Source organism: Peromyscus eremicus, chromosome 3 (genome assembly GCF_949786415.1).
Source record: "Peromyscus eremicus chromosome 3, PerEre_H2_v1, whole genome shotgun sequence".
Classification (NCBI taxonomy): Eukaryota; Metazoa; Chordata; class Mammalia; order Rodentia; family Cricetidae; genus Peromyscus; species Peromyscus eremicus.
Window position 1 is genome coordinate 120,088,061 of NC_081418.1, and position 17,443 is coordinate 120,105,503.

Sequence of the window (17,443 nt, forward strand, 5' to 3'; positions counted from 1 at the left end):
ACAGTGTCCTTTGGAATAGTGAAGGAAATTTGAATCTGATTTGTAGTCATTTATTTCTGAAGTAACTTATGGTTGAGTGTAGACATAGAGTTTGCTCTGCTCCTTATAGGCAAAAGGTGTTGTGTGGCAAAGCTATTTGTGTTCTAAATCTAGGTACAGTTAATAGAAGACATTGTAAGGTGCTGGGAATGGAACCCAGGTCCTTTGTAAGAGTAGCAAGTGCTTTAAACTGATGAGCCATCTCTCTAGCACCCCCTCCCCCCATTAAAAAAATCTTAAAAATTTTTGTACAAGCATGGATGTTTTGCCTGAGTGTGTGTCTGTATACTACTTGCATGCACTGTCCACAGAGACCTGAAGAGGGTGTTGGATCCTCTGGAACTGGAGTTAAAGATGGTTGTGAGCTGCCATGTGGTGATGGAAACTGAAACCTGGGTCCTCTGCAAGAGCAACAAGTGCTCTTTAACCATTGAGCTATCAATCCAGCCCCTTCAATAATTTTATTTTGTTTTGTTTATGTGTATGGGTATTCTTCCTGCATGTATATCTGCTCACCATGTGTGTGCCTGGAGGCCAGAAAAGGTGTCAGATTTCCTGGAACTGGAGTTACAGATGGCTATGAGCTGACATGACAGATAGGTGCTGGTGAGATCCTCTGGAAGAGCAGCCAGTGCTCTTAACTGCTGAGCCATTTCTCCAGCCCTATTTATTTACTTTTGGTGCCATTGGGAGTTGAATTCAAGCCATACTGCTGTACCAGGAGCCGTTTGATCCTATCAGATCAATCTCCCAGAGTGCTGGCATCCTAGCTATGTGTTACCATTCACAGGTAGGGTCTTCTTCCCTTTCTTTCCCTTCCTCTTCTCCCCCTTGCCATACTTGAATGGCCTACACCTAACCCCTCAGTGAGATTTGTTGTTGGGTTGGGAAGTCCCTTAACGCAAGAACATCGACTCATAGTCCATAGATTGTGTGTGAGAAGTTAGCCAAGTGTGTTTATTTAGAAAGCTTTCTGTGCTGCCTGCCTGCCTGCTGACCACTGTCATTGGTGGACCGTCTGAGTACCTCATTCAAGGTGATCGTGTGCTAGTTGTCGTTTTCATGATTGACATAGTCTACTTAGCTCATCTGGCATGTGTCAGGACCTCTTCCTTTCCAAGGCTGTGACTCTGTTGTAAGTGTGTACCACATTTTGTTTGCTCATCTCCTCATGCACTTGTGGGTCTGTCTACCTCTTGGTATTTTAAATGCTGCCGCTGTGATCATGAATCTACAAAACCTCTTAGACTCCTTGCTTTTTTTTTTAGTTCCTTTGGGTTTGTATCCAGAAGCATAGTCCCTGGGTCGTATGGAGTATTAATTCACTTTTGGTGACAATATTAAAGTATCTGGGACTTTAGGAGATTGGTTGTCCTGCAGCTGAAGAAAGCCCAGTGACAGGAGGAGAAAATGCTTAATTAGTAAAATGCCAGTATGCTGGAAGATGGGAGGTTAACGCCTGTCACTGTCTACTGCTGCCACCCAAACCGGCTTTCTAAAGCATCTCGTGTGAGTATGTTACTTCAGGCTCAGGTGAGCACCAGGGCAGTTGGTTCATCTCCATAAATGTTCAGTTCTGGAACGTGGGTTGTGAGTTCTTAGCTCAGTCCAGAGCATCCTGTGCTTGTGAACTGAAGAAAACATGATTATTCAGAGGCTTGTGTGAGGGCTGTGCATCTGGTTTCTGTCTCTGCTGGTGTCTGCTTTGTGTTGACAGTTGCCTCCTATTTGTGACTGGGGGTGTGGCCAGGGAGTGAGTGAGTGGGTGGTACATGGGGAGTGGGTCAGTGCTTTCTGTTTTCTTACTTTCTTGCCGGGGACCAAACCTAGTCCTTTACAAAACTGGGCGAATGCTCTTTACTAAGTGATATCTTCAGTGCTAGGTCCTTTTCACGTTGTTAACAATTTACTGAAGTGTCAGTTTCCATACCATAAAGCTCATCAATTTTAGATGTACAAATCAGTGATTTCAACAAATGGTCTGAGTTGCACAGCTGTGGCATCCATCTCTCTCTGACATTTTCTTTCCTTAATAAGATCTCGTATGTCCACTTCATTCCTAGTCCCTGTTTCAGATAACCAGTAGTCTACTTTCCTTCCCCTTTCTGGATGTTTTGTAAAGATGAAACCATAATATATATGGTCTTTTGTGTTTGGCTTTGGTTTTCTTTTCAGAAAGGATTTCACTGTGTAGCCCAGGTAGTCTTAGACTCATGATCTTCCTGCCTGAGTTACCTGAGTCCTGGGATGACAGGCCTCTTGCACCATCAGTGCACTTCAAGTTACAGTTAGTCATTCAGAGAGGAAGAAGGAAACTGGGAGAAAACAGTATACCCCTAAAGTGAAAAAACAAGGGGGGGTTAGAAAAGTAAAAATGAGCCCCCTTTCCAGCCACCTTTAATTCAGGCTATAGCTTTAGCTTTATAGAGAAAAGATGACAATTTAACCCAGAGCTTTCAGGTGCTCACAGGCATATACCTCCTTCAGCTTGGCTCTGGGAAGAACCTCTTGGCAGCTGGCATCACAGTGGGATGAGCATTTTTAAGAGGATATGATCACACTGCAAGGCAGGAAACCAGAGAGGACTCAGGGTCAGGCTTCAGCACTTGTAGTGCTGCTCTCTCAGCTCTGGCATGTGAGTGACCACTGTCTTCTCTCAGGCTCTACTCCCGATGACCAGCACACCCTCCAGACCCCACATTGTAAGGGACTCACTGTGACCACGGTGGGACCAAACTTCCAGCATGAATCATGGCAGCAAAGTTAAGGCGTATCCAGACCGTAGCATGTGGAAGTGCTGTTGTTCCTTTTGAGGATCCCCACCCTGTTTCTCAGAGCAGCCGTGTAACATGGTCTCCTACCCATCGCACACAGCAAAGGTTTCGGTATCTTTACATCCTTGTCAATACTCTTCTGAGGCAGGATCTCCCTATGTAACTCAGACTGTGGCCTTGCACTTTTGATCCTCCTGTCTCAGCTTACTGGGTCAAGATGGGATTACAGGTGTATGCCATCAAGCCTAGTAACATTTATTTTCTAAATTTTTTGTTGTTGTTGTTTTGTTTTGTTTTTTGAGACAGGGTTTCTCTGTGTAGTTTTGGTGCCTGTCCTGGATCTTGCTCTGTAGACCAGGCTGGTCTCGAACTCAGAGATCTGCCTGGCTCTGCCTCCCGAGTGCTGGGATTAAAGGCGTGCACCACCACTGCCCAGCTTTATTTTCTGAATTTTAATTTTTTTATCTTCTTAGTAGCTGTCTTAGTGTGTGTGTGATAGTACCTCTGTGATTTGAATTTGCATTTTCTAATCAATAGTGATGTGAAACATGTTTTTTTGTGCTTCTGTGTATATGGCACATCATGACTATGCACTAGGTTTTGTTGCCCTTCTTGAGATAAGGGATCACTATGTAGCTCTGGCTACTAACTGTAGACCAGGCTAGCCTTGAACTCAAAGATCTATACGCCTCTGCCTTTCAAGTGCTGGGATTAAAGGTTTATGCCACCATGGCTCAGCTAGCACTCGATTTTTTTTTTTTTTAAATGTACAACTCATGTGGGTTGGATGTAGTGTTTCATGACTGTAATTCCAGCTTTTCGGATGGCAGAGACAGGAGTATTGGCATAAGTTCAGCCTGGGCTACTTGGTAAGAATGTTTCAAGCAAACAATTATCGTGTGTGCAAGTTCTGAGAATAATTTTAAGTATAATTGAAAATAGTGATTTCAGTTACTGTTAACTTTTTCCTAACTGGATCAACCAAAACACTACTGAATAGGAAAAAAAAAAATTTGCCTGAGTTTAGCATATGAAATTAATTTGTAAAATTGAAGTTCTGTGTGCTGAGACTTAAAACTACAGAATGCATGTGTGGGTAACATAAGGTCACAGTACACAATTAGCCAGTGTTAGGCCTTGGGAGAAAATAAGAACCTTATTTGTTTGACTGGTCTCTTGGAAATAGTCCTGTTTGTTTAACCAGCACATTGTTGACCTCAGAAGTCAGTCAGTTCAACTGAGAAATGCTGATAGTTGGTAAAGTGTCTAGAATATAAACTTAGTATTAACTATGGTTCAGTAGTATTGTATTTCACAATAGCATCAGAGGATATGGTGTGAAATGTGAGACTCTTGAATAATATGACACTGTACTGAAAGCTGGTGAAGATTGAAATAATTGAGTGGATAAATCAGGTGCCTCTGTGGAATGACTTGATAGCCAGTAACTCCTGAATGTTGTTGACAAAGGGTAGCTATAATTCTGACTGATGTGTTAACGAAGTTATTAATTTCTAAGTTTTATTTGGAATGTGGGAGATGAATCAAGACAATTTGAAAGCATTCTAAATTCTTGATCTTTGATACATTGTAATATTTAGTATAATACAAGCCTATTGTTTATTCAAAAATACATAGAGTAATGGGAAAAATTGAGGACCCGGCTGTATAGTTTTCTGTGTATGGTATTTAGCATGCCATTTCTAATTAGGGAAGGGTGGATTTAAAAGCAGCGTGATACAATGGTTATTGGTTGTTCAGTTGGAAATGGAAACTTTCTAAAAGTACATAATCAAATTCCAAAGAGGAACATTATTTTAAGTGTTACATTTATTTATGTGTTTAGTGTTCACATGCCTATGGCATGTGTGTTCAGATAACTTGCAGAAGTCAGCTCTTTCCCCCACCATTTGGGCCCAGTGACTGAACTCAGTCACCAAACTTGGTGGTAAACACCTTGTATCCACTGAGACATTTTGCTGGCTCTGGATGATCATTGTGAATGTAAAATATTACTAAAATACTATTGTAAAACATCTAATTTTAGTCTTAACATAACCACTAAAGTTAAAAGCTAAAAAGAGAACAAAGTTGATTCATAAAGTTTTATATTACAGTATATTTTATAAACCTTATTAGAAACAAACTCAAACTGCTTATCAGTAGTTTTCTTCCCTAAGAACTATTTGGGGTGTTGTTTGTTTCAGAATTAAATTTTAACATTTATTGCCAAAGAAATTTAACCACTGAAGTTAAAACTGCTTTACTTTGGGATTCTCAGTTCTTTTTAAAAATATTTGTAAAAGTGAGAAATTTAAAATTTTCATATGTTATATAAAAAGTTTTCCTCTGCATTTTTAAAGATTTATTTTTATTTTTATGTATAAAATTCAGTGTGGGTGTTTTGCCTGTATGTATATAAGTATGTTACTCTACCATGTGCATGTAGTGCTCACATAGTCCAAAAGAGGATGTCAGAAACCCTGGAACTGGAGTTATAGATGGTTGTGAGCTGCCATGTAGGTTCTCGGTATCAAACCTTGGTTCTCTGGAAGAGCAGCTAGTGCTCTTAACTGCTGAGCTATTTCTCCAGCTCCCCACTCCCGCTTTTTATTTGGAGAAAGGGGCTCACTACATATAGACCTGTCTGGCCTGGAACTCACTATGTAGACCAGGCTGACCTTGAACTCACAGAGATCCACCTTCCTCTGCCTCCCAAGTGCTGGAATTAAAGTTGTGCATTACTATGTCTGGCAAAGTTCTGTTTTTAAACTTAGGAAAATCTGTAAGAAATACCAGTACATATCCAAAATGTCCTTTTTTGTTTGTTTGTTTGTTTGAGCCCAGGTCAGTTGATTGTATGAGCCTTTCTATGGTGTTCTTGACCCCTCTGACTCCCACACTCCCTTTCTCCTCTTCCTCCACAGGATTCCCCAACTCCACCTAATGTTTGGCTGTGAGTCTCTGCTTATATGTTACAGTTGTGTAGCTTGGTCCTCTTGGGGGACTCCTAACCTTGGGAACAGGGGCTGTCTCCAACTCTATTACTGGCTTTTGGGACCCTTGCCTTGCCCAGCCTTACTGCAACTTGATAGGCCATGTTTTATTGATACACATAGGAGACTTGCCCTTTTCTGGATGGAGATGGAAGAGGAGGGGATTGGGGGATGGGTGAGGGGAGGCTGTGGCCAGGATGTAAAATGAATAGATAAATAAAAAAAAAAAAAAGTAGGTACAAATGCAATGTTGATACTAGAAGCATATGATGTTATGGCTCTTTATTATTGATTAACCTAACTTAAAATGTTTTATTTTGTTTAGTCAGGTCAATTCAGTGAAGATATGATACCCACGGTGGGCTTCAACATGAGGAAAGTAACTAAAGGTAACGTCACAATAAAGGTACGTTGGCTTCTATGCATGTGTGTGTTTATGTATTCATGCATGTATGTGTTTGTGTATGTATGCATACATACATGCATGTATTGCCCTGTCCCTCCCTTTATACTTGATTTAAATTTTCTGTTCCTCAGGTTTTACCTGCTGTTTATAATTCCCAAGTAATGGTTGGATTGTTCGAAAAGACTGCAAGTCAGTTATTTATGTTTTCTGATAGGTTAAAGTGTTTAAGAGTTGAAATGTAGTTAAGTGTCCATAAAAGTCATCTTACCATATGGGTTAGTAGAAGTAACATTTGATATCTGAAGAATTCCAAAATATAACAGTCCCATCTTCAGTCTGAGCAGTGTTGTATATTGAAAGATAGTAATTACTTCCAATAATGTCATCCTAGTGTATTTGTGGTAGCAAATATCATAATTTCTACATTATTAAGCTTAAAGTTGAAACTAAAATAGGAAAAGTGTAACTCACTTTTAGCATAGTTTCTTTTTAGTTCTTGGACTGTAGGAATGTTAGGGGATTTAATCTTTTCTTGTCACTCTGGTTTTCCTTTTGTAATTCCTGCGAGTTAAGACCTTCAGCCTGAGCCATGTGAACATTTTACCCAGTTCTTGTTGACAGATCTGCTTGCTAAGTTCTTTCTTCGCCTTTTCTGATGACACTCATCATTTGGCTGCCTGTGTGTGTGTGTGTGTGTGTGTGTGTGTGTGTGTGTGTGTGTGTGTGTTTGTGTTTGTGTGTGTGTGTGTGTGTGTGTCTATGCATTTTACCAGTGTCAGTGCTTCAGTTGGAAACTACTTTAAAGAAGGCCACAACTCAGGAGTTGTATGTGGCCATATGCAGTACAGTGCCTATAGAGCAGGTAAAACAGTGAGATTATTGTGGAGAACTCCAAGGGAAGGAATGCTGATTTTATTACTTACAGAATAATTTAAAAAGACACACTTAAAGTTTAGGAGATCCTGAGCAGTTCTTTTTTTTTTTTTTTTTTTTGTCTTGGCACCCAAGTCTGGATATTGCATGTTTTTGTAGATGTTAAAGTAGTTATTATCTTAAAGTTGTATATATTCATGATTAGAAATGTTTTGGGTAATAGTTATTATCACGTTGCCAAATTTAACCAAGTCACTGCTCAAGCAGAATTTTAGATCTATCATTCATATATTTAGAGTTGAGAAGGGGCCCCAAGATATCTCAGATTGAGTTTGGATTCGAGATTTTAGGAGTACTCTGGTTCTGTAACATTTGACCTGTCTTTGTGACTGTTCTCCACTTCTGGTAGTACCTTCATTAGTACTTGAAATGCCCTTATTAAGAATTGCCTTGTTTTGATTCAAGATCTGGGACATAGGAGGACAACCCCGGTTCCGGAGCATGTGGGAGCGGTATTGCAGAGGAGTCAATGCTATTGTGTAAGTTGGTGGTGAGATATTTTTTTTCTGGTCTATCAGATTAGTCTTGAAAGAAAAAAATTGCTTTTTAATACTTCCAAAGGTAGATTTAATAATTATCTCAGACAGTAATTTTCTTAGCTAATATCTCAGTATAATTCCATTAAAATGGGATTTTTTAAAATCATAGAATAAGAGATTTATTGATTTCTTTATTCAGCTGAGTGCTGTTCAGTATGTTTTCCAAAGTGTAACATGTATTAATTAGTCTTTGAATAATGTAGTTAAAAGTATTCATGCTGAATGTAAGACTTAATTTCTTTTGGTTAGCACTTTTAGTATTGTAAATATTAAGAAAATTTAAAGTCTATAATCCTAGTTCATTGAGAGTCATAGAGATGGCATGTTGAGATCGCTTTGTTTTTTAAGTTACATGATAGATGCTGCAGATCGTGAAAAAATAGAAGCCTCTCGAAATGAACTCCATAATCTTCTAGATAAACCACAGTTACAAGGAATTCCAGTAAGTTTGGAGAATCTGATATTTTATATTTGCAGTTATATATTTAACATTGAACTAATCTTGGTATTCCTAGAGATTGGTTTTAGGATTCCCAGTACCCCACAAGTACAGAGATCTGAAGATTTTCAAGATTTTTTTCTTTTCCTTTTTTTTTTTTTTGAGATTAAGCTTTATGATGTAGCCTGGGATGGCCTGGAACTTGTGGTTCTGTTGCCTCAGCCTCTCAAGTGTTGGGATAATGAGTCTGCCACCATACCTGGCTTCTCAGGTCTTTTGTGGAAATGGCGTAGTATTTGCATGCAAACTACACAATTCTTCCATGTAGTTTGAATTATATTTAGATTACTAATAGTATTGACTACAACAGAAGTGCTGTGTAATAGTTGTTGACTGTACTGTTTAGAGAATGATGGCAAAGGGAATCTGTACATTCTCAGTGACGTTACAGCCCACCCCCTATATTTTTCCTTACTTTTATTTTTTTCTTTTAGAGATAGATTACACAGTATAGCCCAGGCTAGCCTGCATCTTAGTACATAGCCCAGGCTAGCCTCAAACTGGACATCCTTCCGCCTCAGTTCCCGAGCACTAGAATTTAAGTTCTAAGTCTCCTGCCTGGCTTCCCATGTGCTTTTGATGTGCAGTTAATTGGACATGGACGTGGAACCTGTGGGTCTAAAGGGCTGCTAATTATATTTGAAATTTACTATGTCTTCTTTTTTAAGGGTTAAGAGTACTTTGAGCCGGGCGGTGGTGGCACACGCCTTTAATCCCAGCACTGGGAGGCAGAGGTAGGCGGATCTCTGTGAGTTCGAGGCCAGCCTGGGCTACAGAGTGAGTTCCAGGAAAGCTACACAGAGAAACCCTGTCTTGAAGAAAAAAAAAAAAGGAAAAAAAACAAAAAGTACTTTCTCTTCAACATTGTGAAATTGAGAAATTGAATTTATTTTCCTGACCTTTCTCTACTACTTGTGGTATTTCCTCATTGAATGAATTAGTTGAAATACTTTTGTTAAGAATTGCTTGACTCATCTGGCTGTGGTTACTTATGCCTATAATCCCATGCTTGCGAGCCTGAGGTGGGAGGATTGCTGTGAGTTCCAGGCCAGCCTGGAAAAATCCTATGTTGATTTAAAGATCTGGTGTGTGGGAGAATAGTCCCAGTTCTGGAGTGTGTTCTTAAAAACTGGAGTCACCTTTGCCCAGTGTTTGCTGGAACCTGGATATCGTATTGTCTATAGATGCCTTAACTAGGTAGAGAGCAGTGCTCTGTTCTGGGGATGCGATGATGGGCAGAAGTTGCTAGAAACACTGTATGCTGGGGGAAAGATACATTTGGGAAAAAAACAAACAAACATTTAACAGTACAGCTCTGGTGATCAGTGTTAAGACAGGTGCAGAAGTCCTTAAGAGTTGCAAAGATTGCTGGGCAGTGGTGGTGAATGCCTTTAATCCCAGTACTTGGGAGGCAGAGGCAGAGGCAGGCAGATCTCAGTGAGTTAGAGGCCAGCCTGGTCTACAAAGTGAGTTAAGTGAGTTCCAGGACAGCCAGGACTGTTATACAGAGAAACTGTATCTCAAAAAACCAAAGAGAGAGAGAGAGAGAGAGAGAGAGAGAGAGAGAGAGAGAGAGAGAGAGAGAGAGAGAGAGAGAGAGGCAGAGACAGAGGCAGAGACAGAGAGACAGAGAGAAAAGATTTATGTAGTTCAAGGTGAAGGGAGAAACTTCTCTGAGCCAGTGAAGTATGAATGGAGGTGTGAAGAATGTGGGAATGTGAAGGAGGTGATGGTTGGTAGGGAAGAGTTCCAGGCCCTTTGGTGGTAGGAAGCAGTGTCTAGAACACAGAGCCTTGGGCATGGCTGGGTTGAGTTACATGCTGAGCTGTAGCTGGGACATTAGAGGCCACACTTACAAGATCGTGTGGATAGTCTTTGATATGTTTTAAAGGATGGTAAGTGTAAGTGCCCTCTGTCTGTCACAGCTACTTTTGATTTTTTTTTTTTTTTGCCAGTTCTTTTGAAAATTTCATTGTGTGTGTGTATGTGTCTTTTTAGAAAAGACCTCACTGTGTATATAACCAGGCTGGCCTCCCAGTGAGTGATCTGTCTGCCTCTGCCTCCAGAGTGCTGGAATTAAAGGCATGAGGACCATTCCTGGTCCTCATACAATGTGTAGTGGTGTTTTTGTTTTGTTTTTTTCCCTCTTTTGCTCTTCTGCTCTTTTGGGGGCCCACCACCCAGCTCCCAAATAAATATATGGCATCTTGTTCTTTCTTATGAATGCCCAGACTTAGCTTGGCTTGTTTCTAGCCAACTTTTCTTAACTTAAATTATCCCATCTACCTTTTGCATCCGGGCTTTTATCTTTATCTGTTTCTATATACCTTTCTTCTTATGGCTTGCTGTGTAGCTGGATGGCTGGCCCCTGATGTCCTCCTCTTCTTTTCTTGTTCATCGATCTCTTCTCCCCATATTTATTCTCCTATTTATTCTCTCTCTCTCTGCCAGTCTCACCTGCCTTCCATTCAGCTCTTTATTAGACCATCAGGTGTTTTAGACAGGCACAGTAACACAGCTTCACAGAGTTAAACAAATGCAACATAAAAGAATGCAGCACATCTTTTCAGCATTAAACTAATGTTCCACAACATAAACAAATGTAACACATCTTCAAATAATATTCCAGAACAACAATGTATTTTGTTCATATTCCCATCCACTCCTCCCCAGTCCATCCTCACCCAACTTGTGTCCCTTTAAAAATGATTTTTTATGATCAACTGAGTTCAGTTTATGCTGCTGTATTCTCATGGGTGTGGGACCATCCATTGGAGTGTGGTCAATTTACCAGGGGCCACACCTTTAAAGAGAGCTGACTCTCCTTCCTCCAGAAGCCATTAGCTATACTAGCTCTTTAAAACCTGGGGGGAAAATCAGTTATCTCCATATTTGCATTTAATTGACACAGATAAACCCTTAGCTGTGAAGATTTTTTTTTTTAATAGCTCTGGCTATCCTGGAACTAAATATGTAAATAAGACTAGAGACCCACCTACCTCACGCTCACCTGCAACTGTGAAGATATTTACATTTTGGTTATGGCTTTCTAGGAAATCTCAGAATGTACATCTTAGCCTTAGAATTATTTATGTAGTACTGGAGATTAAGCATTGGACATGCATGTGTGTCATGACTTGTGTTTGGAGGTCAGAGGATTCCCTAACTACCACTTGGATCCTAGGGTCAAACTCAAGTCATCAGCCTTTCTGCACTGAGCCATCTCTCAGCTCCTAGAGTATCTAGGCTGCTTTTATGGTAGGAGTCATGCAATACCAGGATAAATTCATAAATGAGATTGGCTACCAGTCACTCAAATGTGTTTTTATTTGTATTTCTCAAGTGTGCTTTACAGTTAAGGTGTATGTTAACATGAAAGTCTTTTTGGAATCTTTAGATACTACAATATGCTTCTGTGATCTTTTTGTACATAAGATTTACCCATAATATCTTTTCTTTTAAAAGGTACTAGTACTTGGAAACAAGAGAGATCTTCCAAATGCCTTGGATGAGAAACAGCTAATTGAAAAAATGTAGGTCCTAAGAAGAGTAATGTTGAGAAGCTTGTTGGTAAATTGTCCTCCATTTTGTAAGCATAATTACATTATTCGGTAATGATCATACCCTGTTCTTAGATGGATAACCTGGGTCAACCAGAGAAGTAAATCTCTAAAATTTTGTTAGTGGGAAAATACTCTTTTTCATAGTAATAAAAATAAGTGAAACTGAGTAAAGAGTGATAAGTATGACAGCTGCCATCATTTTTTTTAAACCAATTCTTTTCTTTATAGGAACCTGTCTGCTATTCAGGATAGAGAAATTTGCTGCTATTCAATTTCTTGCAAAGAAAAGGACAATATAGGTAAGAAGTGGCTGCTGTTTTTGGGGAAGAAATGAGTATTATGGGGAAGGACTCCATGTTATTTCCTGTGCTGTAGTGAGTGGGGACTTTGTTAAGTGTTTTTTTTTTTTTTCTTTTTTCCTAATGTACTTCATATTTTTAACTGAGGGATTGTTACCTTAGGAGACATGTGGCAATATATTAAGACATTTTCTTTTGGTTTTCATAACTGGAAGAGGGTAGAGACACAGATGTTTCTAAACATCTTTTAGTCCCTCCAGCAAGAATTAGCACAGAATGTCAGTAGAAGCAGGCAGAGCTGCTCTTCACTGTAGTTTTTAGGATGTTGTGCTGTCTTTAAACCTATTCTTTAAGTATTCTTTTATGCTTCCTAAGTTAGAAATGGGAAACTTTGGGAGGAAAAATAATAATTTTCTAAAGGAACAACAACAAAAAGATCAGCTGGTCATGATGGTGGAAACCTATTGCCCTGGCCTTTTGGAAGCTGAGGCAGGAGGATTGCTGTGAGTTTGAGGGCTGCCTGGGCTACATGGTGAATGCTAGGGCAGCTCTGCTTGGTAGCAGGACCCTGTTTCAAAAAGAGGGGTGGGGATAGGGAGATGAGAAAGTCAGTCTTGGGTTCATTTATTCAAAGCTACAAGGGATTCAGCAGTGGTGGTGAGAATTGACTAGTGTTTGAGGCTGCTCATGGCTCTCTAGGTTGCACTAATAGTTTGTAATTCAGTGCTTCACGTGCAGTGTTACCAAGGCTAAGGAAACCACTATCCTTCCTTTAGATTCAACTGAGCATTAATGAGTTAATGAACTGCTTCAAAAAGTATTTGAGTGCACATGGTTTCCTGTGTTTTACTGTCCTGTTCATGTGGCAGGGGAAGTGTCTTGATCTGAGGAAGGTGTCCTGGAACCACACGAGGAGAGTGTTTATTCCTGTGACTCTAGAGAATCTCTCTTTCTTCTGCATTTTTGTCTAGTCTTGAGGACTCATTTGTCTTTGGGATTTTAGCATCTGTCTAGTGACTGGAGGAAAGAAAGGTTTTTTCTTTTTAAGTTTCTTAAATATGAAAATGCTGTCATTTTACTTTAGACTTACTTTCCCCCTCTAATTTCACACTAGTGTAATAAAAGATGTAGAAGACTTGCTTCAGCAGTTATTAAATCATTGTTTTCCCAACTGTGAATAGTCACTTTTGCTCAGCTCCTGGCCCTAGTCTGTACTTGATAGGTGTGGTCTACAATTTCTCTAATGTGTTTCAGTTGGGAAAATGGAAGACTGAATTTATAGTTAGTTATCTTTCAAGCTTGGAGGATAGAGTGTTACATGTAGTGGATTCTCACATACCTTGCAGGTAGTTAGTACATTTTAAAGAACTCAGGACAGACAGTAATTCAGTGCTCTGACTTAGCTGCCTTCTCAGTCTGTGGACTTGTCCTGGCTCTCCTGAGCTGCTAGAGCTTTGACTGTATGTTGATTCCTTGTTAGTTGCTTCTCTTCTTCAGATCTTTAGAATAGAATGTCTGATGTCAGATCCTCTAGATGTGAGTCACTTGGGAAGCAGACCAGTTGTGTCTGGGTGTGGTGGCACATGTCTTCATTACTGGTGCTTAGGAGGCAGAGGCAGGTAGGTCTCTGAATTGGAGGCTAGCCAGTCCTGCCAGTTGTGCCTCTTGCTAGCTTCTCTGTATCCTGTGTTTGGATGCTCCAGGTTTTCCTCCATTCCTGTCTGTCCAGTGACCTCAGTCAGTCTGCATACTGCAGCCTCCAAGTTGTTCTCTTGTACTTGCTGGCTTGCTAAAGTAAGTTACTATAGCTTCCCTAGTTCAGATTCTCCAGTAAGTTCCTGGTGACTGGAGAATAAAGTTCTTATGTGTTAGCACCACTTTATTTATTGATACAAATCAGATACTTGTGCTCCCTAGGAGACATTGTTTTAAAATAATTTTTAGAGCAAAGGAAGTGGGTTTCATTATGATAAAGTCATACTTTGTTCACATTCCTTCCTCTCTTTTGTCCCTCCCTATTCCTGCTGGGCTCACCCTTCCCCAGGGAGTTTCCCTACCTCTGCTTTTATGGTTTGCGTGTGTGCATGCATGTGTGTCTGTGTGCATGTGACGTGCAGATGCTGTAATTTTGTTCTTTATGTCTGAATAAAACTCCCCAGAGACATTTTGGTTCTCATAGTAGGGCTGGCACAGAGTTGTTAAGGCCATGGGTGTCATAAACCATTCTGTGAGGCACAGGAAAGGTTCACCTCATGAAGTGAGAATTATTCAGCTCAAGGATAACAAGGACAAGGTTATAACCCTGTGGTCTAGGGTTCAAAGTGAGTGATAACCCCATATTTCTTGTGCCTTAGCCACATCTTAGCAGCCCCCCATGTTCTGCAGTGGGGCATGCCTTCTGAGACTTTTTGCTTTTGTGGTTTCTTTTGTTGCCAGTCTCTGTGTAACATCAAAGCCCAAATGTTAATTTTATTTTTATTATTATAGTTACACATTTCTTGAGGTCAGAGAGTCCTTTCATGTCTTCGCCTTCCTGGCAGTTTGTGTTTAGCTCCTGATTTGACATGCAGTAAGTATAAGGTACCAAGTTCATGTTCAGGCTCAATTGCCCTCTTGAAGCTCTGGTGATAGACTTCAAATGTGGAAGAGACCTAGCACCTTGGACATTTTAAGTATTGTCTGTGTGTTTAGTTTTGTAATGCTGATTTCTTAACTCTCACTTTCCCTGCCTTTAGATATCACACTTCAGTGGCTTATTCAACACTCAAAATCCCGAAGAAGCTGAGACATCCTCTGACGTCTTCCAGTCCTTCTTGGCTATAATCCTACAACTACTGTCCGTTCCTCTGAATTACTTCCCAGAACATGGTCCTTCCTAAACCCAAGAAATTGCCTTTCTCAGAGTTTATTTCTCATGTGCACTGCTGAAGATGTATATTCTTATCCTTCATAACAAATCAGCTGGAGTTGTCATAAAGTCAGCACACACTAAAAGGCTTCACACACTTGTCTAGTGTGTAGAGGCCTCTTTCCTTTCTTTCTTTTTTAAAAAACACCCACATTTTTGACCATCTTAAATTAAGAAAATTGCATATTACCATTCTGGTCTTTCTGGGCCAGATTTTTGTATTGGTTTTCAGTAAATGTCTACCTATTTCATTAGAGTCCAGTAGTTTATACTGGTACTGACTTGATGCAGCATGGAATTCCTAGTGCCACACACAGTATTTAGAAAACCTTCAAGCCTGACTCATGTGGGATATGAACATATAATGTTTATCCCATCTCACACATGCATGTGAAATGTAGACTTACACCGTAGGAATAATTGGTCTGCCAAGAGTTAGCAGAGGCACCAGGTCAGCGCGGTGGGTTCCTTACACTGGAGACTTCCTACCTGGTAAATTTTAAACATTCTGCTTTCGGAGAGTCCTTTGTCACCAGATAGCATTTGGGGAGATGGGAAGAGTTACAGCATGCTCTTTTGTATCTGTCCAGATCATTAGTTTTCTTCCCCCTTTTAACACACTTTTTTAAAGGGATGGGAATTGAAAATTTTTTTCAAAAGCGTTCATGAATTTAGAGCATTCCAGCTAGTGTAATAAAACCCGTTAAGAGTGTCTGACTTTGTGTGAACACACGTCTGTTCTTTGTCTCCAGTCACCCACCCTGTGCTGCCGCATGACACCCTTAACTCCTGACTTTTTATATCAGTCATGAAGTTGACTTTCAGCACAAAGGTACTTAGAAACAAATTCTTAGTTTTTCTTACCAATGTAAGGTTTGGCACTCTTTTCACTGGTGCCACTAGACTTCTTGATTGTGACAACTCTAGACCTGCCTGCTTAATCTAATCATGTGCAACGTCTACAGGTTGTTTAATGATTGGCCGTGCAGAGAACTGAGGAACCAATGCTCTTTATTGTTTGCTTCTATGATACAGAGCTGTAAAAAACTCACAGTGAACATATTTTGTAGCTTAGTGACATCCATATACATAAAGGGACATATTAATACTGGTTCACTTGTAAATTGTTACTCATGCCGATGTAATGATAAACCCTGTGGTTACACCTGCTTATGTGTTGCCTCACACTATGTGTGATTTGTCTCTTCTGTTAAGCAGCACTTAAGTCGACAGTACATATTCAGATGTGTTGAGTGTAGTCAACAGTAAGTTCTTTTAATGAATACCATTTTAATTTATAGACTGCCACGGCCTTAAAATATTCTGTACAAATAACTGCACTGTGTTGCACAGACACTACTTGTTTTCTCCATTCACATTTTCAGTGAGTAGAATCTGGCTTTAAAGTTCTCTTTTTATTCATGAAGCATGTTGCACTCTTCCCAGAGGATGGGATGGGTGGTTTGAATAAAAGGATATTTAAACTTGCTCATGTAGCCCAACACGAGTAATGGTTATTGTGAACCATTTCAAGGAATGTGGCGACTTGCTTGTGCCTAAAAGGAGGGATTGGAACCAGAATGTGTAACTAAGCGGGGACTGCATAGGTTTTTGTTAATTGACCTATAGTTAAACTTTAATGTGTTTGTCTTTTCATTGCTTTCCAGCATTTCAGGACATCTAAAAGCTACTACCAACATTTTCCTGTGCATAACCTCTGCATGTGAAAACCTAACTGTTATTGAACTTTGTAAATACGTAAATTTTTTTATTTAGGTGTGGATGCATTTTTGTCTGTTTACTGCTCTTCTCAGCTTTATTCAATAAACTTGCATTTTGAGGGTTGCATTGACAGTTTTACCTTAAAATGTGCATCCTGATGAAAGGTGCAGATCTTTGGAATGGAGTGGAAAGATAATTACTTGAAAAGGGCTCCACAGACCATGTGCTGGAAAGAAGTTGTCATCTCAGCTGTCAAGGGTTGGGCCAGTGGGATGAACTGGGAATAAACTTTTACAGTATCTACGGAATTGGTACTATGGTTCCCTCCTTTCTCTCTTGCTGGGAAAGGATTCTATTCCTAGTAAACTGTAGTGGCACTTGGGGGGTGGGCACTGAGGATTGAGCCTCACCAATGCTAGGCAGGCGCTCTGATGCCACTGAGCCAATTCCCTCTCTCCTCTACCCCTAGATTGAGGACTTTTAGGTGGTAGGGGCTAGTAAAGAATTTTATTACCCAGTTTATTTAAAAATTTACACTACCAGAAATTGAACATAGGCTCTTGCATGTTATAGGAAAGCCCTCCAACGCTGAGCTACATTCCAGCTTGCTTTTTTTTTTTAAATCAAAGCCCAAATTAAGAAACTGAAATCCTAAGACCTGTCTACTTCAGAATGCAAATATTTCTCAGACATGCTGGGATGGCTTAATGGGTGAAGCACTTGCTTCCTAAACTGAAGATGGGATCCCTAGCAGTAGGTGTTTGG

The 17,443-nt window shown here is 40.0% G+C and overlaps 1 protein-coding gene across 2 annotated transcripts in view; it reads left to right on the forward strand.

Moving 5' to 3' along the window:
- Arl8b (ADP ribosylation factor like GTPase 8B) overlaps nt 1-16,801 on the forward strand; it is a 43,323-nt gene extending 26,522 nt beyond the window's left edge. The window contains exons 2-8 of one of the 2 annotated variants that reach the window (XR_009378347.1): nt 6,135-6,215; nt 7,554-7,627; nt 8,036-8,129; nt 11,652-11,719; nt 11,978-12,048; nt 14,784-15,788; nt 16,624-16,801. Coding sequence is in view for 1 of the 2 variants with exons in the window: in XM_059258311.1 (XP_059114294.1) it covers nt 6,135-6,215; nt 7,554-7,627; nt 8,036-8,129; nt 11,652-11,719; nt 11,978-12,048; nt 14,784-14,833 (438 nt within the window). In the remaining variant the exon portion in view is untranslated. Of the gene's footprint in view, nt 1-6,134; nt 6,216-7,553; nt 7,628-8,035; nt 8,130-11,651; nt 11,720-11,977; nt 12,049-14,783 lie in introns of both variants that reach the window. The other variant, XM_059258311.1, reaches the window with a different exon arrangement.
- Nucleotides 16,802-17,443: the final 642 nt, after the last annotated feature.